The sequence below is a fragment of the Nomascus leucogenys genome, chromosome 17 (genome assembly GCF_006542625.1).
Source record: "Nomascus leucogenys isolate Asia chromosome 17, Asia_NLE_v1, whole genome shotgun sequence".
NCBI classification, from domain to species: domain Eukaryota; kingdom Metazoa; phylum Chordata; class Mammalia; order Primates; family Hylobatidae; genus Nomascus; species Nomascus leucogenys.
In genome coordinates this window covers 71,044,994-71,060,898 of record NC_044397.1, presented here as the reverse complement: position 1 = coordinate 71,060,898, position 15,905 = coordinate 71,044,994, and the positions used below count along the sequence as shown (strand labels likewise).

Sequence of the window (15,905 nt, the reverse complement as noted above, 5' to 3'; positions counted from 1 at the left end):
TACTAAAAATACAAAAATTAGCTGGGCGTGGTGGTGTGTGCCTGAAATCCCAGCTACTCGGGAGGCTGAGGCACAAGAATAGCTTGAACTTGGGAGGCAGAGGTTGCAGTGAACCAAGATCATGCCACTGCACTCCAGCCTAGACAACAGAGCAAGACTCTGTCTCAAAAAAAAAAAAAAAAAAAAAAAAAAATTACCAATCTTGTAAGAAACAGTCTAAATCTTGAATTATCTGACTTTATTTTGCAAGGATTCAATAGGTGATTATTGAGATAGTTGAGATAAAAGCTACATTATATTATTAGTTTATTCATTATGAGCTGGACTTTCCATATCTAGAAAACTGGTGACATCGTAAAGAAAAAGAAAAGAATACAAATGGAAGGGAAGGTATTATAAAATAGAAGCAAGCTTTAAACTGGTTATATTAAGTACCATATTGTGTTAACCATGTGAATGAGCTCATGCCTTCTATCACTGAGAGAGGCAATTGGCAAGGGAGAAAGCCACCCAGCTGGAGGGGCACCGGGAGGACAGTGACTCTGCACCTGTGCGGAGCAGGTCAGTCAGTGCTGGAAGAGCCCAGGCATGTGGTTCTCTGTCCAAGTCTCAGTTATATCATCAGATGGCTATTTCTCAATTTCCTTTGGTGTTCTTTCCATCTGTTTACTCTCTCCTGCTCTCCAGCAGTTCTTCCATCATTGCTGTAAAACGCATTCTACTTGGCGAGGCTTATTTGTTCAGATTGAGTTAAGAGATGGGATGACTTCCAATTTTTAAGCAATGCCCAGTTTTTCATAACACATTCAGGTAGATTTATTCTGATGTCCTTTAGCTGTGGCTTCGAGACCTCCTACTTTGAAATTTCTTTGTCATTATATCCAGGATTCAGAACAAACCTTTGGGCACATTTTTTCCTCCTTTGTAAATTATGAAAGCTCTCTTGATATACATATTTCTAGAGTAGAGAAAGCAAGGATAAAACTATAAAAAAATGTAGTGTTTTCTAAAGCCAGAAAAACAACTAATTTATATCTTATTAAAACACATACACTCTCTCCCTCTCTCACACACACACACACACACTCTCTCTCTCTCTCTCTCTCTCTCTCTCTCCATGATGTTACTGCGGAGTTTTCAACCTCAGTCTTACTGAGAGTTTGGCCAGATCATTCTCTGTTGTGGGGCTGTCCTGTGCGTTGCAGGATCTTTAGCAGCATCCCTGGCCTCTAACCACTAAATGCCAGTAGCATCCCCTGCAAGGTTGTGACAACCAAAAATATCTCCAGACATTGCCAAATGTCCCCTGGGGAGCAAAACTACCCCTCATTGGGTGCCACAGGCATTCCAAATAGAGGAAACAGCATGGGTGAATGCAGACATGAGCACCTGTGATACTAGTAGCAATAACTGACCTTTGGCACCTGTGGATTAGATGCAGTAGGAGAGTAAAGTGAGATGGAAGCCTCTGGGTTTAATTGAATATGTTTCTGTATTTTAATTCTCTAACCCTGCAAAAATTATGAAGGCATAATTATATCTTGAATGATTAAAAAAAGTTACTATCTTTGCTTCTGTTGCTAGGAAGCTAAAAATAAATTTATACTCCACCTCTAAAAGCATGCAGGTTTTGAGTAATAAGCTTACTCCTGACTTCATCATATGTGTTCACTCTTAGGTGTTTTCAGCTATTTACTTTTTATATCTGTAAGCTACTTCCAGCCCTTCTCTGAAAGGACGCAAGAATACCTCCATGCACACATACATGCATACGTCAGTTAAATGGATTGATTACAGAGCTTCACATACTCTGCAATTTATTTTGGTTACCTGTGGTAGTTAAATAAGTGTTGCATTATTTCTAGCAGTAGTGGCATTACATTGTCTGTTTCTAAAATCCCACAGAATTTCTCCCTTATTGCGTGGGTTAGTCTTAATCTTGGTAGTGTTTGGGGGCTGTCTCAGATCTCTGAAAGGAGTAACGAAGAGGAAACTTGAAGTGCATGTATAGAACATTCTTATGGGCCTCTCCTTACAACAGTCAGCAATAATGGTAATTTACAATTCTGTAGGTAAGAAATAATAGAGGAGACACAACACCGTTGTCCTCCCCACAGTAGGACAGTTTTTATAGGGTTGGCCTGAAGAAGCAATGATGATTCTCTCAAAATAGGAGAACAAAAGTCCTCTTAAAATCAGACCTGAGAGAAGTATGAAAAGCATTGCTGTCTTTTCATAACATGAAACAGCCTCTCTTTCTCCCTTTCCAACTGAAAAGAATTAGATTTGATTCTGATGATTTATTTAAAATAAAATATTTGAAGTGGGCTACACAAACTTTATAAAGCCTTCTTGCCAATGCTGTTTCTTGCCAAAGTGTGAGACTCTAGCCTTAAGCCAGTCTGGACTTGCCTCGGCTGGGCACACATGAGCACAGGGTAGGTGCCAGGGAGGCCACTTGCCTGTTTTGTGTGTAGCCTTTTGTTTATGCAAAATGTTGTTTTACTGTGTGTTGGCAAATAGTAGGTGGAATCTTGACCTAACCACCCAACAGAGACCTGAATCAGATAAATTCTTTGCTGGCAGGGTATCTGTTTTCTGACATGGAAATAATACATAGGGTGAAAGTTGTCACTAAGAAGAAAGGTGTATGTGAGGTGTGTATAGAGAAAGAAAGGGAGAGAGGGATGGAGGGAGGGGCAGAGAGAGAGAGACTGAGATTTACAGATTGAGTATATGAGAAAATTTAATCTCTCAGCCATCTACAAAAGCAGAGACAAAGGTGGCCCAGACGTGCATGCCCAGTCCCTGGTGGTTCATTAAGCTGTACCTGTAGCTACATCAGACCTAACCATCAGAATCCCAGCTTAAAACACAAGTTCACGATTACGTAACACTGAGGCTGATTGAATATGCCGAGCACAGATGTGCATTTAATTGAAATAACCTCAACTACATGTCCCACAAGTAACAGGAAATATCAAATTTCAGCAGCTCAGGGTGAGAGGAGGCTCACAGTCGCCAGGTGACTTTTTAAACCCCCCAGGGTTAGTTTCCAGCTGTGTGCAGGCTGCATTGGTGTGCCCGCTCTCTTAGGAGCCCTGCCTGCTGCCTACACCCACCACAGCCACTCAGCCACTCGTTTTGGCACATCTGACGTAAGCCCTCTGGGATGCGTACAGGTAGCTCCAGTTAAACAGAGTGGCTGTAGGAGGGGGAGAATATAATAACAATTTCATTTATTTCCCTAGGAAAAAAACCCATAATGAAACAGCAACCTAGGGGCCCATTTTATGAGAAATCTCCACTGACAGAGGTTCTGCAAATTAGTGATTCTGTGTTTGAGCAAGGTTTCTGGCCTCCGGGGCTATAAGCAACTCCAGGTCCCTTAACACCAAGAGTCTGTCCTTAACTTAGGAAAGCAAAGAAATTCGAAACCAGAGCTCAAGATGCTTGTAGAATAAGAATTTGTGGTGTTGACTTTAGCCCTGCCAAGGAGGTGTTAAGCTAAGTGGCCACTGAAGTTTCTGCTCCAGCATCTGGAGTCGGGCTTGACACTGCTCCTCAGGCCCAAACAGCAGACAGGGGTGGCAAATAAAACCCGCTGTACCACACATGGTGGCTGGGAGATCCCACACTGGTAGAAGCCACACTGGAAGGAGCTTGAGGAAATCAGTTTGTTTTCTGTTTTATATGCTGTTCTGCTCTAAGGGATACTGTTACTGTAATTTTTCTTGCTGTAAATTGGTACAGAGTGGAAGGAGACTGAAGTTATTAGGAATCACCTTTTCTCTACCACCTATTGTCAATTCCCACAGGGTGTTAGTACTCAGTAAGTCCTTGATAAGTGATTATTTGATGAATTAACAATCACCACCGTCATCATCCATAGATAACAATAATAGCAATAATAACAACAGTAGTACCACCACTAGCAGCAGCAGCTAATATTTATTTGGCATCTGCCATCTCTAAACACTATCTTGGGCAGTCTCATTTGGTTTCATTTGATTATCACAGCCGTCTTGTGGTCAAATAGTGCTGTTAGCTCCATTTTACAGTTGAGGGAAATGAGGCTTAGAGGTTAAGAAGAATGCTCAAGATAGTTGTGGAGCCTGAATTCCAACCAGTTAGCTGGCCCAAAAGCTTGGTCTGGAATTACTTCCCTTAGCTTCCTTGTCATTTTGTACAGTTTGATAACCAGCTGAAGTTAAGAAGGGGAAGAGAAGGTCTGGAGGGCTTTACAACTTGTAAGCATTGGAGACTGGCGAAGGACCTTAAGAGGAATTTCCAATTAACAGTGTTGTCCCTCCAACCACACCTTGGTGGAAATGGAGACTCAAGTCCCCAGGCTTTCTTCTACTGTGGCATCTCTGTCTTTCTGCTCAAGTACAGAGAAGTGGTGGTTGGTATGCTCTGAGCTCACTGACAAATCAAACTGGCTTGGTTTTCCATTTTGTTTGTTTTCCATGTCTACTAGTTTTTCCATTTTTTTTTTCTCTTGGTAACTCAAGTTACTGGGGTCAAGTGAAGATCTCCCCAAATTTTCTTTTTAAGTACATATACTTTTGAACTTGAAATAACTCTGTATATAATTTCCACCAGGAATGGGTAAGAGCAGAGTTGCCCTGCCTTTGGAGCTCATCACCATTTTAGCATCAGGAAATTTGTAAGTGAAGGGACCTTAATATGAGGTCAGACCTCTCACTTCACAGGTGAGGAAACTGAGACTCATAGCAGTACTAACTGAAAGAGCTGGGATGAAGACTTGAATATTTTTAAAAATCTCCTAATCCAGTATTCATTCTACAGGCCTCCCTGGATTTTTGCTTGGGAAAGCTATTTTTAATATAGGTGTAGCATTATGACATAATTCAGTTAAAAGCTAGTTTCTTGCTTAATTTCAAAAGAATGCATTTTATATAGAAGAAGATATGTGAACTCATTATTAGACATCTGGTACAATGTAGCCAAGGCTGCCATGTTGAATCTGAGGAAAGTTGCAAGTATCCAGTTTTGACTGAGGGTATGTGTGACAGAAACTCCTTGGTAATGACACACCTAAAATACAGCTAAACGACAAATGAACAATAGAAACCACAAGCTGTGAAACTTAAAAAATACACTTGGTGGAAAGTACTGTATAACTAATTATACATTACTATATGCAGAGCTGAGGCAGATTTATTCCTCTTTGGAGGTCACATCTCCTATGAGCAAAATAAAAGCAACAAAAATTGCTACTTCTGCTGCCTCTGCAATTGCTCCTATAACTAACAGCGACTTATTGAACATTAGTCCATATCAGTCAGGTATTGTGATAAATGCTCTCCATTTTGCCATTTAATCCTTACCATGTTCCTATGAATTAGAAGCAGTCGTTAGCCTGAGGGTGAAAGAAATTAAATAGTTTGTGGTCAGCTAATACACTGGCCTATGAGACTCCAAAGCCCAAACTTTTACGCACTATTCTCTGTTCTCTACTGACTACGTTTGTATTCATTTTGGAGGTTCACTTCCAAATAGATATGAGGTTTGCCAGTTACTTTCTTTTATACATGACTAGTGGCTTCTACTCACAAGCGGTTGTATTTACTCACTTTTTAAAAACTTACCTACATTTATGAGGTCACTTTAACCTCTTCAGTCTCTTGGGTTACAATACTTCAGTTGTAACCTTTGCTGGGAGTATGGAAAGATGACTCATTAGCTATGCTATGCGTGGCCCTTTGATGTGAAATTCATATTCATGAATGCTGTCATTCTTTCTCCTTATCTCTGTTCCCTTCCACGTTAGTACTCTCTGCCCTCACTCATTGCTCCACCCCTCTTCTCTGACTTCCCATATCCTTCTTTAGTGCAAGTATCTGTTGTTTTACTTTTTGCTTTTTCATCTTGTAAACCTACAGCTCCACTTTCATGGTGCCCTTTCTGTACTTTCTCACTCTGGTTTCAGATTTGTTTAAGCTTTGAGGTCCTTAACATATCACTTCTTAACAAGATGCTAATGTGGTAGATATCAGCTTCTTGGAGAACATGTTCTTCTTTCAAAGTATTGCATTTGAATTTTGTTAATAGTTTCTACCTTTGATTCCCCCAATTATTTGTGCTGGGAGTTGGATGGAGGAGTTAATGGCTGTTTCCAATCCCTATTTGTTGACTGAATTCTGGCGCCCCATATCCCAGCTGCACAAGATTTGAGCCTTAATGTTATTTCTCATACTTTTGGCATTTCTCCCCCATGTTGCTAATCAATCATCAGGTTTGCTTGATTGTCTCTTTGTGATGTTTTTCAAATAAATACTTTCCTTGCCATTCCCATGGCAGCTGGACACTCATCCTATTGCTTGCATGTAATCTCCATCTGTCTTCTCCTTCACCCCTTTTTGCACACCCCTGTCAGAACCCAAACTTGGCTTTCACGGAAACCTACACCAGCTTCCTTCACTTGCGGTTTCCCAGAGTTTGTTTTATAAAACACTAGTGCTGAGGGATAATAATGAGTAATATTTTCAAAACAAGGTTCTGTGATTAAATACACTCAGGAAATGCTGGGTCAAGTAAACTTAAATGTGTTTCCTTACTGCAGAATTCTCAGAGCCCTTAATATGCTAATGTGCATGGTGAAGGAGGTTGATGGAGTACAGAGCACCTCCCAAACTAATTTGAGCGGCAGAGTTGTTTTTTTTTTTTTTTTTTTTTTAATTCTACTTATTTTGGCAGAGCAACAGGCAGGATTGATGTTTCACAGGAAACACATCAAGAAATGCTGGTTGTTTGGAATACATTTAAACTTCTCAGGCTGGCAATAAATCTCAGGCCAATTTATTTAGACAACTTGGGTATCTTGTATCTTCCGAAGCAGCTCTGCACTCTGGTCTGATTGGCCTCCTGCTCTTCTTGTGTAAGCTGCCCTCTTATCTATGTCCATGACTTTATTTACATTCTTCTTTTGGCCTAGAAGGCTTACTTCATTCTAGCCCCAATCTGTATTTTATGTCTTTTATAAACTACCTCAATTTACATTGTCTTTTCAACAAATCTATACTTTCTAAGTTTGTTACAGTCTTACTAAACCCCATTTTAGCCAGCACTAGATAACTGCTTGCTAGATTTGCATAACATTTATAATAAGGAAATGAATAATGACTACTCTGAGTATCTCTTATGTTCTTGGCAGCTTTGCAATGCTATCTTTATAATCACCCTGCAAGGTAATTGTTCTTAGAGTCATGTTATAGGCAAACAAATTGAGGTTATGTAGGTAGTTTGTGCATGATTTTATAAGCCTTAAGTGGCCAAATCAGGATTCAAACACAAGACTCTTCTAAGCAATAATATGCTCAATGTCTGCCAAGCTCGGAGGAGGCTTTAAAGCTGGAAGCCAGGTTAACTTGGAGTTGTGAAACCCATCTCTTTAGCTCAGATACACAGTTCTCTCAATTGATAAATAAAAATTTCTGGTTTAAATAGAGAAGATGTTTTAAGGTCAGATCTTGGATAGTGAGAGTGGCAAAAATGCATCTTCTGTATGAACTGCATATTAACATTCAGTGAGCTTTTGGCATTCTGGAAGGTGCTCTGGAGGACATGAATAAAAAGTTGATACAGACCCTGAGCTCAGAAACATTTAATGTAGTTGGGGAGATGAAATAGAAACACATTATATAAGAGAATCACATATTATTGTTTATAATTAACTTATAGATAGGTGTTCCCAGACTCCTAGGACAGCATTGATCAGTCTTTTGACAGGGTCTCTATGAACCTCTACATTTGAGAGGATTCGAGTGTCTACCCATTTCTTCAGATTATCAAAGAGCTCTGTGACCCCAGCTAGTTAACAAGTTTGCAGGATGCTGTGGGGGAAAGGAATGGCCTTGAAGCCACAGTGTCTTGGGTTGGATTCCACCTTTACAACTATTGGCCGAGTAACCATGGGCAACAAGGCGACTTCTTCAAACTCATTGCTAAAAAATTAGAGTATGAATATACAATGTGCACAGACATAGTGAGGATGAAAGGGGATAGTGAGGATGAAAGGGGATACTGAAAATACAGAAAGCATCTGGCTTGGTACTTGCCATACACTAATTATTTTATAGTAGCCACGCTGGATGTTGCTAAGTGTGCTAGTTACCTACGGCTGCAGATGACAAATTAATACTCATTGGCTTAACACAGCACGAATGTATTGTTTTACAGTTCTGGAGGTCAGAAGTCTGAAAAGGGTCTCAGTGGGCTAAAATCGAGGTGTCAGCAGGGCTGTGTTTCTTCTGAATGCCCTAGGGGAGAGAATCCGTTTTTTTTTTTTTTTCCTTTTCCAGCTTCTGAAGGTTGCCCACATTCCTTGGCTCCTGACCCCTTGCTTCAAACTTGCAAACAGCAGGTTGAGTCCCTTTCACACTGTAAGGCCCATGCACCTGCCTTCCTCTTTTGCTAAGGGCCCTTGTGAATACATTCACCTCTTTCAGAAGTGCCCATCTTGAGATCAGCTGATTAGCAACCTTAATTCCATTTGCAAACTTAATTCCCTCTTGCCATGTAAATAACATAGTCACAGGTTCTGGGCATTAGGAGGCGGACATGTTTGGGGGTCCATTATTCTGCTGTCCACTCCTGGTCATATTAGGCATTAGAGGTAAGTTCTTTTCCCATGTTGTTCTGATTCTGATTTAGCTTTTTGATTTTGACAATAGTTTTTAGTGGGGTAGGTTATCTCTATTCAAATGGAGAAATTGGACTTCCATGAATTTGAATTTCTCAGCTAGCTTTCTTGGCACCAGACATAGCTCCCCAATAATGTTCCTGAGTTTTCAGAATTTTTTTCCTAATAGTCTCTTTATTCTGAGAGCATTCATTAATTATTCAGTTAATCGATTAGGAGATTTTGGTTACCTGCTGTATGTGTCATTACACTGAACTATTTTAGTAAGTTCAGTGTGGGCAATTTTTTTTCACCAAAATATGTTCTCAAATTAATTAACTCATTCATTCAGCAGATATTTATTGATACATAATATGTGTTACAGCAGTAATATTTTTTGAGTAATTAAAAAAAGAATCCATGTAGTACATATATACCGTTATATGTTGCTTAATGGTAGGAATATGTTCTGAGAAGTGCATCATTAGGCAATTTTGCCATTATTCGAACATCATAGAGTGCACTTACACAAACCTAGGCTAAATGTCACACCCTATTGCTACTAGGCTACAAACCTGTACAGTACAAATACTGTAGGCAATGATAATACGATGGCAAGTATTTTTGTATCTAAATACATCTAAACATAGAAAAGCTACAGTAAAAATACAGTATTATAATCTTATGGGACCACTGTCACTCATGTGGTTTGTTGTTGATGGAAACGTCATCATGAGGCATGTGTCTACCTGTAGACCCTTCTGTATACATGGCAGTGTGCCAGGCACTGAGGGGTACACATAAAACTTACAAGGAGTTTAAGGTCTGGCTTAGAAGTTAAGAATATGCTAAAACTATAAGCTAAGGAAGAAAATGATATATCATAAGCAGGCTATGAGTTTGGTACACCATATTTTTGACCCATAAAAGGAAAAACATAGTGTGACTACAAGATAGAGTATTTGAAATTAAGACTGTCCCAGAACATCTGGGCTATGTGGTCAGTTTTGCTTTTGAAATTTAGAGGAAATAGACGACTTTGGCTGAGGCACCAGGGGCGTTGCTGTGGGAAGCTGGCATCAGGCTGGGAGCTGAAGGATGCCTGTGCTGTGAACTGTGAGGGAGTGCTGGGCAGGCATGGGCCATTGTAGGGCCCAGGTTAGGGGGGCCAGCACTGGGCTCCATAGCAGAGGCCTGGATGGTAGCACTGGCTGTGGTTTGGATGTGCTTTAGATGAGACCTCGTAGTTAGGGACTGCTTACTTTGTTTGCTCTTTTGTTTCAAGTTGGTGAGCTCATGGAATTATGGAAAATATGTGAAAGCAAATTCATAACGTTTAACAATGTGCCTACACAATATTTCTTGAAATCAGTTTTTTATGTACAGATCGGTTACTATTTCTGGTGGATTACAGGTTGGTGGAAAGTGACCTACTCCTCTCTTTTCCACCCCCACCCCCATACGTGTTAGATTGTTTCCCATTTAAGAGGCCAAGGAAGGCACCCAGGTGCCACGTGGTGGATCATGTGCTGACCCTTAGGTCCCTTTGGGCCAACAGCTGTCAGTGACATTCTGTGCAAGATGGGGGGCTCCTGAGTGGAGAAGTTCGGGTCCTTCTGGGTCACACCACAGCCTCTTTCTATCAGAGGCCTCCATCACTGTTCAGGCAGGGCCTAGACAAACAGCCTTTCCTGATTCTTCACTCAAGCTTGGCATCATCACGACGCTTACCTTTCTGGGATTCCTGGAGTCCCTGCATGACACAGTGACCTCAGAGTCCCATGGGGCCTGTTTCCCTGCAGTTTGGGCTGAAAAGGTTTAAAGTAGTGTATTTTTATTTGTTGGGCTTCCTCATGGTTGGAGCATTATTTCTGGAAATGCAGTGATCCGTGTAGTAGCAACGTATGATGAGCTGGAGAGACCTTTCTCTTTGCTGAAGTAATGGACTGAGGATAGAAGTTCCATTCTGTGCTTTCAAAGTGAAAAAACATTTTAAAGACTGGAGAAACCTTATGACATGTTAAGTAAAAAATAGAAAATCAAATTTCATGTGCAGAATTATCTTAACTATGTTCAAATAAATATATGCACAAAATTATAAACAGTGGCTGTTTCTTAGTGGCAGAAACATGAATGATGCTTTTTTTCCCCTTCCTTATGCTTTTATGTTTTTGTTTTGTTGTGTTTGGGGGGAGTAGGATTAGAGTTTACTCAGTTTCTCTTATTTTTTTTTGAACATGTGATTGTATAATTTTCCCTTAATTTTCTTTGACAGATGTTTTGAAAATAATCACTACTCTCAGAAGAAAGGCATTTCATTAGAATAAATATATCCATGACATAAATAAATGTACCTGATGTGGTTAGGAGAAAAGTATTGGCACTATAATTTCAGAGGCAGTGTGACTCTTATTTCTCATAGCAATCTTATTAAGGTATGGAACATCAAAGTGGTATGTCTTTAATCCAGTATTTTTTAAACTTTTAAAGCAAATATTCTTTTTCCAAAAGTATACAGTCATTGTAAACAATGAAATGTAAGTGTAAATAACAATGCAAATACATAAACAAGAAAAAGGAAAAGAAATGTCACACATAATTCTATTACCTTAGAGAAAAAACACTCACTCCTATTATCTGGTTTTGTACACTTCTGATCTTTCTCCCCTCCTTTACCTGTGCATTTGTATCCATATGTTGAAAACAACTCAAAACAAAAATGAGATCTAATGATTTGACCAACAGGACTATGAAAAAATGTGCCACCAGTCATAAGCTGGCATCTTTCTCCCCATCTTCTGACTTACACATATTCAAACAAGGTTAGTTTCAGGATGGTCTGTTTCTGTAGCCTCCCTCCCTCTGCCTATCACACCAAGCTTTCCAAAAGAGTGTGACTGCACATCTGGACGTGTTGGACTGAAGCTCATTTCACTGGGTCCACTGGAAAAAAATTATATGAGGATGCTGTGTTCATTTCTGTCCCCTAAGTGTTCTCGAGCCTTTTCCTTTTGCAGCCAGGCAGATTCTTGTAACACTGAGAATTCTCACTTGCAGACACTGTCTAGTGCACGTGTTCACTGCGCCTGCAGGATCTGGCATAGGGACCTTGAGGTGCCAGGAAAAAGGGCCAAGGTTTCAAAATTATTTTAGTTCATGATACAAATGTCCCCAAATGCAACGCATAATTTTCAGGCATCTTCACATTCATGATATTTTGTTGGCCTCTTCAATATTGCTGTCACACAGGAAAATCATCCCGATTTCCAAATCCTTCTCTTCCATAAGTTAGGGCCTCTTGAAAAATATCTTTCCTGACAGCCCTGTTCTCACATGATTTCCCTTGCCCAGAGTCTCCCTGGACATTCTTCATTGCTTCCTGCCCAGCTATGAGCAAGCTCAGGCTTCCCCAGGGTCACTTGAGGCAGTAGATCTTCTGTTGCTTCTATGAAGACTTGCTTTGTCATGTAATTGGTGTTATCTACAAGTACCCACAGTTTGACCCTAAAAAACAAAACAAAAAATAACAACAAATCAAAAACAGAAAAGCATAAGAAAGAAAATAATGTCACTTATGGCTCTTCCACCAAGGAATAACCACTGTTTTCAATTTTGGGGTGTGTATGTTTTGGCGGGGGTTGTGCATATTAATTTTAACATAGTTAAGATTATCCTGTACATATAATTTTGTTTTTGATTTTTCACTTAACATGTCATAAGCATTTCCTCAGTCATGAAGATTATTCACAAACTTTTTCAGTGACTAGATCATAGTTTATTTTATGGATTCTTTTACAAAGTGCTCAGCTGTTTGTTTAATATTGGGAGACAATCTGAATACCAATTTTCTGATGATACATCCATGATCAGCAGGCGTGTAGAAGAGTGTTAGGGTATGTGATGAGTTTTCTGCAACTGTTAGCTATTAGTGCTTTAATTAATGATAATTTTAATGTAATTGTTGTCCCTGGTACAAGGAGAAGATTGCCACAGGAGAGTGTGGGCAGCAGGTTGTGGGCATTCCCTGTGCCTGCTCCCCACTGTGAGAGGACTTCCTCAGGAGTATAATTTCAAAACCTTATGAGGTACCTTGGCCTTTCCAAGCTGAGGTCCATCTGTAGCTTGCTCAAAAGCTCAAAAACATTGGTTGGTCTGGGCACTCTTGCTGAGAAGGTGGAGTTAAGGACCTGGAAAAGCCCTTCTTTTCGACTGGGTCATCAGGTTACTATGTAGTCCTTTTGTGGCACATGTTGGTATTACTTCTGAACTATCATTCTCCTGATGCCACTTGGGGTCCCAAAGAACTGCCTTGTTCTCCCTCAACCAAAAAGCGACATTTTCATGGCCAGGGAGAGATTCCATTTCATGGCCAGGGAGAGAGAATGTGGGGGGAAGTGTGGGATCAGATGATTTTGGAAGTAATCACATGGAGAAAGGACTGATAAATGCACTCTGAAGAGGTTAGATAGCTGGGAACTAGTTGAGAAGATACGGAGTTAGGAAGGTGGGAAGAGGGTAAAATGTGAAGCAACACACTGTGTAAAATTGGAGTCAGAAGGAAAAGCGACCAAGAAAGGAATAAGAAAGGAACAGAAAGGGAGGGTGAATTTGAGTATTACTGCTGAGCTTTCAAAATGTGTCTCTCCCACCTACTTCTTCCACCCTTCACCCTGAGGAGTGCCTTTTATGTATTCTTTAAACTATTTGTTCATTGAAATTCTCACAAATGCCAAAGCTTTTTCTTTTATAGTCTCTATTAAATATTGACAAGGAAAACTAATTTAGAACAAGAAGTTAATTTATTAAGTTCCAAATGTATGTGCTTTGTATGGAGTCATATGAAATTGACATATAAAATGACATAATATATCATAACATAAAGCAGCATTACTCTCCAAACACTTTAGAAATTAAAAGCAAATGTTTCCATTGGATCCCTTGGTGCTATCAGATCAGCTGGCACATCCTTCCTCTGTCTTGACTCAATTCTTCCCTTAGATATTCTGAGAAATTACTTATATGACATTCTCATATTCTTGATCTGGTATTTTTATTCTGGTTATTATTCTTGATCTGGCTATTATTCTAGTGTTGACTGGAAATTGTGCTTTTTATTTTTTTTTTAATTATTTAGGCTACTATCTCTAAATGGATTCCTCATTTCCTGGTTGTTTCATGCCTTTTTGAAAGCAGATAAAATATATTTACATGCAGAACAAACCAACGCCAAGATTTGTTTTAAAAAATAAACAATATTTAATTTTCTACAGAAATCTTAGGGCTGCCCTAAAGTGTAAAACTTTACTTTGATCTCATAAGTATTTGAATTAATGATATTTCAGAATGATGACTTTACTGGAATGTCTTAACTGTACTGAATTATATTTTGCAACTTATTTTTCATCCAGTTTTAGATCATGGTCCTTAGATCAAAACATAGGAATTTTTGGAAAACATATAAAGACTATCTGTAAATATTATTAGTAATTTGTTTCCTGACACTATTAAACTTGTACCTGTTTGGCAGTTCTATTGATTTATCTTACGTAAATACACGAGTGTTGAGTATCAGTTTTCCTTAAGAGCATGAGAAACATTTAGCACACCGTGTTTCTAATTTTTTTGAATTAGTTAAATGGAAATCATGCTAATGTCTTGGTGTATTGACATTGATGTTGCTGCCATTTGTTTATTTATATACTTACTTTGCTCTTGTATGTGTGGGTTGTGAAGTAAGGCCAGTTCTTAGTTATCTTAGTTCAGTTTCTTCATTCCCTACGTTAAGACCATGGAAGCATATCTAGGCTACAAAATAGGCATGCTTTGAAAATTCAGAGGTTTTAAAATAACTTTCAAATATAAAAGAACCAGAAGTATTCTGAGTATTCTGTGAGGTTTGGCATGAACCTTTAAAAACGACCACTTTTTTTTTTTTTTTAAGTTGATTTCCCTTAGTGCATCTCTGCTAAGGCCTCCCCTTACCCAGCAGGTGACCCTGATTTCTCTGTGAATCCTTGGCTTGGTTTTTGACCCGGCTTTTGTCTCTCACTCCTCCGCAGAGCCCGGCGTTTGCACGGTGTTTGGAGATCCCCACTACAACACTTTTGACGGTCGGACATTTAACTTTCAGGGGACGTGTCAGTACGTTTTGACAAAAGACTGCTCCTCCCCTGCCTCGCCCTTCCAGGTGCTGGTGAAGAACGACGCCCGCCGGACACGCTCCTTCTCGTGGACCAAGTCGGTGGAGCTGGTGCTGGGCGAGAGCAGGGTCAGCCTGCAGCAGCACCTCACCGTGCGCTGGAACGGCTCGCGCATCGCGCTCCCCTGCCGCGCGCCGCACTTCCACATCGACCTGGATGGCTACCTCTTGAAAGTGACCACCAAAGCAGGTGGGGCGTCTGTGGCCTCTCTCTTGCTCTAGCCTCCGCCTCACTTACCCGTTCAGCAGCACTGCTCGGTTAGAGCACTCAGGAGATGTGGTTCCTCCTCCGAGGAAAAACCCAAGGCAGAGCCAGGTTCCAACTGTGGGACTTACCTCATCCCTACTCATAGGGAAGGCACATCCTGAAGATGCCACAAACAGCTGGAGACATTTGGACCTTATGGAGTCTTGCAATTGGATGCCAGTCCCACCAGTATTGCAATCTTCCCACATCCAGAACCTTTCCATCCTCTGTCTAAAAATAGCAGTTGTACTCTCCACATAGCCCCTCTCTCAAGTTTTGTTGCTCTTTTAGGGCATCAATGCCCAGCTTGGAATTGTCAGTGTCTCCCAGCTCAGCTAGCTATGTGCAGTTGCACATCTGGGAGAAATAGTGTTTCTGTGTTAGCATCTGTCCAAGTCTTTGCAGCGGAGTCCTCAAAAGTAAACAGCTTAGTATCGGTGATGTTCAAAAGAAACATAAATGTCCACAGCAGAAGGGCTTGTTCTTGGCAAACTCTGGTATGCAGGAGTTGCCATATCTCACGTGGCTGTTCTGTGCCACTGAGGCCCCTTCTTTCTCAGCAGCGCATGGTGCTGTAGGTTCACTGGTCTCTGCCTTTCCCCTCCAAGAGCAGATATATTCCCCCTTGGGCCAAACTATTTTTGACTGCCAGTGGTCCACGAGGCTCAAACTCTTATCTGTTATTTGCTACCTAAGAAAGGCATTTTGGAAGCAGAATTCAGTTCTTGAATATCAGCCCCAGAGCATACATTCAGCTCATTTTCACACTTTGTATCTCATGTATGGTTCCTTCCGTGGTACCTTTGGTTAAT

The 15,905-nt window shown here is 40.3% G+C and overlaps 1 protein-coding gene across 3 annotated transcripts in view; it reads left to right on the top strand.

Moving 5' to 3' along the window:
• BMPER (BMP binding endothelial regulator) overlaps positions 1–15,905 on the top strand; it is a 244,370-nt gene that overhangs the window by 153,649 nt on the left and 74,816 nt on the right. For 2 of the 3 annotated variants that reach the window (XM_030796374.1, XM_003279194.3), the window contains one exon: positions 14,707–15,036. The exons of the other annotated variant lie outside the window; for it this stretch is intronic. In XM_030796374.1, the coding sequence (XP_030652234.1) occupies positions 14,707–15,036 (330 nt within the window). The remainder of the gene's footprint in view (positions 1–14,706; positions 15,037–15,905) is intronic. 3 annotated transcript variants of the gene reach the window in all.